The sequence below is a fragment of the Anastrepha ludens genome, chromosome 2 (assembly GCF_028408465.1).
Source record: "Anastrepha ludens isolate Willacy chromosome 2, idAnaLude1.1, whole genome shotgun sequence".
Lineage (NCBI taxonomy): Eukaryota > Metazoa > Arthropoda > Insecta > Diptera > Tephritidae > Anastrepha > Anastrepha ludens.
Window position 1 is genome coordinate 83,633,141 of NC_071498.1, and position 10,738 is coordinate 83,643,878.

At 36.1% G+C, this 10,738-nt stretch overlaps 1 protein-coding gene across 1 annotated transcript; it reads left to right on the forward strand.

Moving 5' to 3' along the window:
• The first annotated feature begins 315 nt into the window (after nucleotides 1–315).
• On the forward strand, nucleotides 316–1,423 carry LOC128858337 (uncharacterized). The gene has a single exon (XM_054094525.1). It carries the CDS (start codon nucleotides 477–479, stop codon nucleotides 1,245–1,247), a length of 771 nt encoding a protein of 256 aa, XP_053950500.1. The 5' UTR covers nucleotides 316–476; the 3' UTR covers nucleotides 1,248–1,423.
• Nucleotides 1,424–10,738: the final 9,315 nt, after the last annotated feature.

Here is a 10,738-nt window from a genome sequence, read left to right on the forward strand (position 1 = left end):
AACACCCTTTACATTATTATATCAAATTTGTGAAAGGTATATAAATTTCTGGGCGGCCGCCGTAACCGAATGGGTAAGCAACATTCGGGAGTGCGTTTCTTCGAATCTCCGTGCATGAACATCAAATACGATGGTAAATCTTGCGTTAAGGTGATTAATTTTGCTCCAGCTAGTATTTATGTACATTTATATACATATACGTCTTTGCATTCATTATACCAACGTCACCTTAACTGCTAAATAAAATTTATTTTTTAACTGTCTAAATGCTGCTACGACATTTTCTTCATAATTTCCGTTCAAATTAAAAATTCTCGTTTACAAACGATTTTTTATTAGGTAAACGAAAAAGAAAACAAGCAAAAATATAAATTATTTAAGTAAAAATAAAACAAAATACAAATTTTGCGAAAACTCAAAACCATTTTCAACTGCCACAAAAAATCTATCTAACGTATCAAAATTCTGGTGGCCTGATGGACGTAATTATCGATCACATTTTGCATTTTCTACAATTCGATGTGACCAGCATTTTCATAAAAGACGACGAAATGATGCAATGTGACGAAGATGAGGATTTTGATGACCCAGATAACCAATTGGCGGATTTTTGCGAGGAACTGAAGCAGATGGAGATTGAAGAGAATGAATGCTGTAGCAAATCAAAACAGTCACAAGCAAGGCCGAGTGAATGTGCGGCAGGAAGTGAGTGCCTGTTGGATGACGTAAAAGACGAGGCACCCTGTGAAGAAAATAACGCAGATCCGATGGCAGGTGGTGACAAATGCACTTGTGAGGCAGTGCACAAGCGGGTTGTGTCAAAAATAGCTGATAAATGCTCGTCGTCCACATTGTTGGAACTGCATTGCATTGAGGAGCGGGCTGTCAAATTATGGGAGACACTACACTCGCATATGCGCAATAATAGTTGCGGAAAACTTCCCAACTGGTGGGATCTAAAAAGTTGGCAGAAACTGCCATTCTACTGGGCTGCACTTTCCAATGAGATACTCTGCGATGATCCTTTCGAGAATTTCAAACAATTTTACATAGGCAACAAAAAGTCAAGCAAGCGCATCGCCAAGCATCAATTAGATCGGACGCTCGTAATGTGGCACCGATTAAGTGTCAAGCAGCGGCTACCCTTCGTCATGGAGGCTTTCATTAGCAAGGTGGGTGCGGGCAAGGTGAACATCGCCGACGAGCATGAAATTCATCGCGTCATCTGTGAATTGCAAAAGAAATGAGTGTGGTTCGGGTGTGGTAGCTATCAAACGGAGCATCACACCCAGCAGCGTCCACACTTTTGCACCATTTTGTGTGATTATGAGTATATGTATGTGTGTAGTGAGTGTAATCAGTGAAATATTTGAATTAAAATCGAAGAAGTGCATGTAAGTGAAATAAATGGGGATGAAAATTAGTTTTCTAGATTGTTTTTCCTTGTTTCCTTGATTGCTTTGTCAATAATGCACAACATTTGTGGCGTTGTTATTGTTGCTGTTTTGATTGTGAGCGATCAGCCATCGTAGAGTGATCGTTGTTGATTAAAAACATGTGGTTAGCGATTAAATACCGCGCCACGAAAGTAAATAAATAATATGCCAAACATCAAAGCAAACAGAATTCGTGCGCAAGTAGGCGAATCATCCAAATAATGAATATGCATATGTGTGAGTGTATGTGTATGGTATGCGTGCAGGTTAATTATTTATCCACTTGAGCTTGTGAAAATCGGAAGGTAGAGAGCAAAAGCAGCATGGACCACAATTTAGTTTTACGGTTCAAAATTAATTTATGGCGATGAAAATGCTCGCTATTTTCCTCATGATGATATAAAACATTAATGCACTGTTAATAAGGACAAATTACGAGGTTTCCGCGCAAAAAATTCAGAGCTATTTTGCGATTGTATTTTGTTGTTGCTTATCTTGTTCTGTAGTTTCAGTAACAAGGGTACAATGGGTTGCTAGCCCAAGGTCGCTGTCCAACGTTAAATCTGTGTTTCATCGGAAAAACTGCAGACCTTGACCAACAGATGCCTGCACGCAATCTTGCGAATTTGTTGGCCGGAAAATTTGATCACCAACGAAGAGCGGAATAAGCAAACACCCATCAATATTGAAATTAGAGAAAGAAAGTGGCATGGCTCCCGTCGGAAACCCGAATATTTATTTAGTAGAATTGCACAAGAGTGGAATCCACAAGGCTCGAAGCAGTTGTCAACGCTCCACCATAACATGGAACCAGCTGAAGCCTTTAGCGATAAATCGGCAACAATGAAAATTTTTAATTGTAGCACTATTCGCCCTAGAAACGGCGTAAAAGCAATAAATACAATAATAATTCAAACAAATAATTATGTCGTAGTTTGTTTAATGGAATCAGTCCAAGGTAAAGGCACTTGCACGTGGTCGGTTAAAGTTTTTCCAACACCATTGCGGTTACATTGGGCATTTTGCAGGATAGCTGCTTTTATCTATTTTTATATATGATTTTCAAGTTTACAATTGGCAAAATTTTGAGTGCGCAGTTTTATAATCTACTGTAACGTTGTATTTAAAACTTATAACGTTGAGTTTCTTTTTCGTGAAATATATCTCTCGTTTTTTTAATTGTAATAAAAACTCCGGAAAACAAAACCGTTTAGTAAGCTAAACTGCACGGGCAGGAGCAACACCTGTTTTGCAGCGGCCAGCCAACGCTGTCCACACTACAAAAGGTAGTTATTGAATCATGGTTATTGGCAAGCATCTAAGCTCTGCTCACCGCCGATTACCAAACGGAATGTGTCCTTCCCAAAAGCGCGCAGGCTTTTTATAGGCAAAATCAATCCTATTAGAAAATTCAAATTTAGAGTTTGAAAAAAGACATCTAGTAGTCATTACAATTTTAGGGCATTGCCATATAAGAAAACTTTAAATTAAATCTTAACAATTGGAAGTTATTGCCATATATAAATAAATACATTAATAAATTATAAAATATAAGTATGCTACACCACTAAATTTAAGTAATAAAGTATAAGTTTACAGTTGCTCAAATATCACTTCCATTTTTTTAATTTTTTTCTAGCGGTATTGTGTATATATGAATGTATATATATGATTGGCGTGTACACCCTTTTTGGGTGTTTGGCCGAGCTCCTCCTCTTATTTGTGGCGTGCGTCTTGATATTTTCCACTAATGGAGGGACCTACAGTTTGAAGCCCACTCCGAACGGAATAAATTTTTAATGCGGAACTTTTTTTTTGTCAGAAATACACTCGGAGGTTGGCCATTGCCTGCCGAGGGGCGACCGCTAGTAGAACAAACTTTTTCTTAATTCTGGTGTTTCACCGAGATTCGAACCAACGTTCTCTCTCTGAATTCCGAATAGTAGTCACGCACCAATCCATTCGGCAACGGTGGCCGCTATGTGACGAATACTCAACATTTTTTATATGGAAAAAACACAACCCGATTTTAGAGCTAGTGAAAACTTGTATTTGATTCTATCAAAATTCAATGGGTTAAAAAACTGTTTATTTAGAATTTTTCTAAATATTCTGATTAAAGACTATGAAGTGTTGATGAGTACTTAGATATATACTGATTTTGTAAGAAAGTGAGCTATATCCTCATTAAAGAATTACGTAAATTTAATAGGCAATAAATAAATTGTCAAAACTTTTTATTAAGTCCCTGTGCTCTACAAGGTAGCGCAAAATTAATCATACAATTATATTTTTTAATAAATTTGATACTAAATAAAAAAAAATTATTTTGACCTTTACGCGTTCCTTGCCTTGTCTGCTTGCATACTGCGGCTGCCTAGTTCGCAAGTGTGAAACATGATTGGAGTATGACTCTATTTGCAAAAATTAGAATTCTTCAAATTTGGTAAAGAACTTAAGAGTTTATTCTAAAGAGTCGATTCTCAGCTAAATTTCGATTCGCATACAGAGTATTTATGATATCGCCAGCAATATCAAAACTTGGTTTTATTAAAGCCTAAACATTTTCTTTACCCACTCGCATTAAAAACCTCTATGCCAAATTGTTGAGATCCATATAGAAATTTGGGAGTCTAATCTACCCATGCAAACAGAATATAAAGGGTTTTCCAAATAGAAGTGTTATTTTGATATTCAAAGAAAAATGCTATTTTTTAATATAAATGATGGGATGTTTATTTCATTACTAAGAGGAATTTATGCCGTTAGTAGTGGAAAATAACATCAGGCAAATGACCGCCACGACCACGCTTACAGGACAATATCCTTTTCATGAAATTTTCCATAACCGAATTGCAAAGTGGCTGCCATATGTCCTCGATAGCCTCACGAATTCCATCTTTGAGGTCTCGAATCGACCCTGGACTCTTGGCGTAGACCTTCTCTTTCACGTGACCCCAAAGGAAAAAGTCACATGGTGTTAAATCACAAGATCTCGGTGTCCAATTGTGATCACCTCTTCGAAATATAACACGGTCCGGAAACTTTTCCCGTAAAGGATCAATGGTTTCGTTGCTTGTGTAGCACGTAGCGCCGTCTTGTTGAAAATAAACGTTGTCCAGATCAATACCATCCAATTCCGACCATAAAAAATCGTTAATCATCTCTCGATAGCGATAGATAACACCTCTTATAGGGAACCCCTTTATAAAAATATATTTCGCGCTACTATCCGTTCAATGCCGCGTAAATTTATGAAGCTAGATTTAGGTTCTTTAATTTAATAAATTTTGCAGGCAAAAATTAATGGAATCCTTTTTCAAAGAGATATTCACGCCGGCCAATAAGCCACATTGTAATGTATTTGAACAGAGCTTTCTCATAGTCAAATGCTCATGCTATACAAAGCCAACAGGGTCTTTTGATATTATTACGACGTCAGCTAGCTCCCGCTACTTCACTTTTCGATCATTTAAAACGATTTTATGTTGTTTAATTTTTTTGATGTTTTCTGGCGATGTCTCTTCGACCACGTTTGAAGTCAGCAAACCATCCTTTTATAGTTTTTTCTGATGCAGCGGAGCCCCATAACACTTTTGAAGCCATTGCTTCGCTTGAAAGGTATTTTTTCTCATCAAGAAGCAGTGCAAAATTAAGGCCCGAAGTTCTTGTTGATCCATTCTTTTGAAAATAACAAAAGAAGCGTAACTCTTGGTACAATAACTCGCAAACTAAGGAGTAGAAATTTTAACAGCTGTCATTTTAAGGTTAGTAATAACTAAAAAAGATGTAAATGCAATAAAACTAGTGCCATCTATGTGTCAGGCCCGGGACTTTTCAGCCCATGTGCTCCTCCTCTTTTAGACCCGATATACTCGTAAATATTACTAAGATCGGATTAAAATAACTCTCCATTTTTATATGTTAACAGACTAAATATCAGTCATCCTTAGGGTCGTTGTTATTCTTAAGACAGTATCCTCGTTTATTGCTATTAACTCAGCTTGAAAGTCGTATGTATGTAAATATGTATGTACGTATGTACTTTGAACTAAATTGAGTGAACCAGTGGATATGAAATAATTATATTCGCTTTTTCTATTTTTTTTATCAGAGATCGATCTATCACCCTACCACCCTCTCTTCACAATGCCCTTATTACGAAAAAAAAAAACAATAACAGCGAGTATATTAAGGTGTTTTCTCTGTCTGTCCATCCGCTCGGCTCACACTTAAAGCTTTTAGTTGCTGTTTTGTTTTTGCGATTTCGCTCAATTTACACTGCTTGTTGTTCTTTTAGTTAAGTTTATGAGAAGCAGATGTTGTCCAAATGTTTTTACACCACTGTTGTTTGTATTACTCTTATTGTTGTTGTGAGCATTTGTGTAGCTTTTGTTTTAGTGCGTTGATTTTTTTGTATGAATTTTCATTAATTGCCTTTGAAAATTGGCATTTTTATTTCCGTGCGTCCAATATATAAATCTCTCACTACTCCCCTTAAATTTGCCCCGTTGCTCCTGCTCTTACATCTACGTTTCGGCAGTCTGAAGTGTGCTATGGTAATTGGGAGCCACACATTGGCAATGAATGCGGTTGCGGCGGCTGCGGCGATGGATCGCTTGAATTGACAGCCTCTTTACTAGTGATTTCAGCTGTGCGAAGACACATCTTTTTGTGATCTATAACAAACTTTTCTCTCCTTTCTTCTGTCTGCTCGAAGCTGGTGCGATGTTAATATTTAATTATAAACTCGACGAGAAATTTTTGCGTACTTGAACTACATTTTCATTCGCATGCAGGCCAATTTCATATGAACACCATGACATATATATGCACTTATAAGTATACGCAATATGTTAAGTATGTACATTTGTGCATGCAGAAAAACAATATTGAACATAATGAAAATGTGCAAATGGATATGTGGGGAAATGGTCCAAGTGTGGTGTCAGAAAATAGAATAACTCAATTAAGTTCAAAATAGAGTGGGATAAAAAAATTGAAATATTTGCCCGCGATTCGTCGATAGCTGGTGTACAAAATGCTGAAGGTCATATTATTTCCAAGAATTGGGTTAGTAAGAAAATCATAGGATTTTGAGAGCTTTCGAACACCACTTTTTAAATAATGGATTTATTATATATGTATGTACTCCTGTGTATATTTTGGGATTAGTAAAGAACTGCAGTTTTATGTGAAGGTTTTTTTCATGGAACTAAAAATGCTTATAAAACATGTAGTGAAGTGTGTAGCAGCAGCAGTTGTCATTTTATATACTCACATTAATAACAGCGCGAAATATCGCAAAGATTTTTTTACTTATTTTATTATTTTATAAAAATTTAGTTGATATCAATGATATGAATGCAGGCCAGGGTCAAGTTAATTCGGTGAAAAAATATGTTTTTAAGATTTTCGTTGCTGTTGCATATCGTATTGTTACGCGTGCTGTGTGGCATGTGGCACCGTCTTGCTGACGGCAGCGGCGACGAATCGATAATTGATGGCACTCTACGTAAGCGTGTTGACGGTTTGATGTCCAATAATGTAAATTTGGTTCTAAATTTAGTCATAATAGCTCGAATAGCCGCTTCAGTGGGTCGATTAAACTCACCATAAAATGGAAGAAGCGTGCGATAAACTTTCTTAACAGAACACGCATTTTTAATATAAAATTCAATTATTTGCAAGCATTTTTCGTTTGTGAGACGACTCATGGTTAAATTATAAACCAAACTGAAGATGTTTGGCAGTGAAACAAAACACGAAACGTGCGTCAGCTGTTTAAACCAACTGTTTAAAAAGATAATAGCTAAAAAATCACCCTTTAGAAGAACACGAGCAATAATTCTCTATCCTCCAGAAAGAAACAACAAGCCGCTCGCTTAATAAAGAGAATAACTCCACCTCCTCGCAAACTATTGCCTTCCTGTAAAGTAACCAAAACCAACAAGACAAAGAGAAGAAACAAATGCAATAAAGACTATGCAATAATGAAGAGAAGTCACTGCAGATGCCTTAACTGGAACTGCCTGTTTTGTATCGTGGTAAACACGTTTACTGTTGTACAGTTCCACAAGTAAAAGCGGTATTAGCTGAAATATATCCCCCAAATCGTGTAACGACTGGAACTCTTTTTTGAGGGAGGTCCTTATGAATTGGGTGGTGTCGAACAGCGATGCTCGTTTAGGCGGCGAAGGGCTGGTGGTGGAAGTGGGCGAAGCGAAAATGGGCCGCCGAAAGTATAATCATGGCAGGATGGTTAAGGGGCAATGGCTGCTTGCTGGCCTCCAAAGGGGCAGCAAAAAGAAGTTTGTCATTCCAGTGCAGGACCGCAGTCAAGAACCACTACTAAATGTCCTAAAGGATAAGGTCGCGTCTTCTGACAGGCTGTGGGAAAGACTGTGACATTCCAGAAGACAATGGGCACATCTACCAAAATGTAAACCAATGAGAAAACTTTGTGGACCCCATCAGATACAAAATCAGAATTGGGAAGAACCTGTTTAATACCAAATGAGGTTTCAGACAGGGTGGCTTGCTGTTGTGTGACTTCTTTTTTTTCTTCTTTCTGGAAAAGATCCTACTAGCTGCAGAACTTAATTACTCAGGCACAGTTTTTATAAGGGCGTACAATTGTTGGCGTATGCTAATGATAATGGCAGCATGGGCCTTAGCAACGGCGCTTTTAATTCTGCTTTTTACAAACTGAATAAAGAAGCAAAGCGAATGGGCCAGATGGTAAACGAGGAGAAAACAAGGTACCTCCTGCCATCAAACAAACAGTCGGCGTCCTCGCATATCGTCGCTGTTGACAGTTATGATTTTGAAGTTGTAAGAGGCTTCGTTTATTTAGGAACCAGCACTAACACCATAATAACAGGGATTTAATAACAGGAATTTACAAGTTGTCGAGTTATGTTGTAACGTCGTAAAATCGTATTATTTTATAATAGTTTAAATAGAAAAAATAATTTAAAAAAATACAATTGTGCTCAGCTTACTTATCGTCATCTTAGTATTAAAATAGCCTATAAATTTTTTGATGTTTTGAGAAAATGAATTTCAAACTTTTTGTCGAAAGTAGCTCTCACTCAAATCTCGTTACGTCTGTAAATATTTATTATTTTTTGACTGACGTTTTGACCCACTTTATGGAACTAGAATTTGACAAAATTTTGACCACATATAAAATCGACAATGGAGAAACCAAAAATTCAAAAAAAAAAATAATAGCCTATGAGCACATAGGCTATTGTTATACTAAGGGGACGTTATGTTTACTTCATTTTGTGTGTTGTGTAATGTAAAAATTTCTTATGTAGGCATAGTTTTAGGAGCTGATTTATCACAACTAAATTGAGGTGGGGTTCACAACTGTGCTAAATTTTTACGATTTTGCTCTATGACTTATAACTTTTTGCCCTAAATTTGGTTTGAATATGCGCGAAATCGGACCGCCAAGCGGCTAAAATTTCAAAGATAAAAGAGTCTATAATTTGCTCTGAGCTGTCCTCTAACTATCGAATACTCCTGGTACGGTAATCAAATCTTTATTTCTAAATAGCGGATAAGACTTTATTTTTAGTCATACATGTGTATGTATTTTTTTTTATATTCATAGATACATATGTATTGTGTTAAAGCAATTTGATTTTGTGAGTTAGTTTCCATTTTTTTAGAGAAAATTGACGTGCATTTACGTTTTCTACATCAAGATTTAGTTTTTTATAGGCAATGGCTAGAAATACAATACAAAAGCATTATATACTCGTACATTAGGGTGGGTCGAATTACCAAAATACATTTTTCCGTAAAATCGTATGATATTTGACCATTCTATAGATAATTTCCGAAAAAAAGTGGAAACAACTACGAGTGCATAGGTAGGACATACGTTTTCAACCCCCGCGCATTTTTCAATAAAAAATTTATCTTGCGTTGCTCTCAATTGTATATTATTTAATACCTTTTAAGGTGTAGTAGTTCACATTTCCGCACAGTTACTGCTTATGCAATTTTGTTTTAAATTAATTTTACTTTATTTTAGCCGAGTTTCACCAAATCAATTTTAATGTTTATGACGTTAAAATTTAAAGTTGTACTGTTTTAATATGAAATTTGGCATTAAAATTTGTGCAATTATTCCTTTTTTAAAACCGTTTTCGAATAAAAATGTTTTGTTATCTAAATCATTTTTCCATATTTCCCAGTCTTCTAAATAAAGTAGCTGTTTTCGTAAGGCGTCACCTTCTGTATTCTCTACGTCGTATGTATGAATGTAAAATGTCATTCAAAAGTGACGCCTGGTAGGCATTAGTGAATAATTCATAGAAATTATTTTTGTATTCCCTCTTTGACATTCTTAAAGTAGACAGACATAAAATTTTACTCGAGAAACCCATGAGTTAAAATTATTGAAACTTTATATGAAAATGTCCGATTAAAAACTTATTGCGTGATTTTTTTATTAAAAATATTCATCCGAATGAGTCGAAAATTCAAAGATTGGTTAAAATTTTTTAAGAAACTGTTACTGTCGAGGATAGAAAAAGAACTGGCGTACTAAAAACTGGGCGTTCTGTTGAGAGTATTGCTGTTGTAGTGGAAAGTGTTGCTAATCAACCTTGATCATCGAAATCTGAACCTTCGCAACAATTAGGCGTTCTTGAATTGATTGACTGGTGGATTTTATCCGTACACGTGCTCATGGTAGACATTTAAGTGAACAAAATTCATTATACAATAAGCCTTTTTGAAAGGAAATTCCCTGCTTCAACGAATGTTCCAGAGAATGGATAGTAATGGAAATATGTAACTAAAAAAGCAAGTGTCGATGGTTTTAAAAAACCTTATTTGCGCCAGGAAATAAATTATCTTTACCATTACTTTTACCATTTTTTACGCTCTAGAAAAAGAGAAAGTGAATTTTTTTCTGTGTACACAACTTCGTCAAAACAGCTGTAAGAAAACTTTAATTGTTACAAAAAATGAAAGCAAGTAGTTCTATTTCATCATATAAAATACATATGTGGTGGCCCTCCTTCAATATGGATTCTTCAACACGGTTTCGCTGGTGTGTTAAAGAATATCTTTTTAACAAAAAGTTTCAGTCCGGAGCCATGACCGTGTCATGTACAAATCGAGCGTCGTCTTTTGAAAGGGGAAAAAGCATCTCACATTGGAAAAAGCCGTCACTTGAGTGTAGCAACAGTCCGGACTATCAAGAAAAACGAAAAAGAAATAAGAAGTACAGTTGCTGCAGGATCATTGACATCCGCAAAACGTGCAGCTCGCGCTTG

Bases quoted from the DNA above. Each gene is read 5' to 3' on its own strand.
- LOC128858337 (XM_054094525.1), top strand. From the start codon at position 477: ATGGACGTAATTATCGATCACATTTTGCATTTTCTACAATTCGATGTG.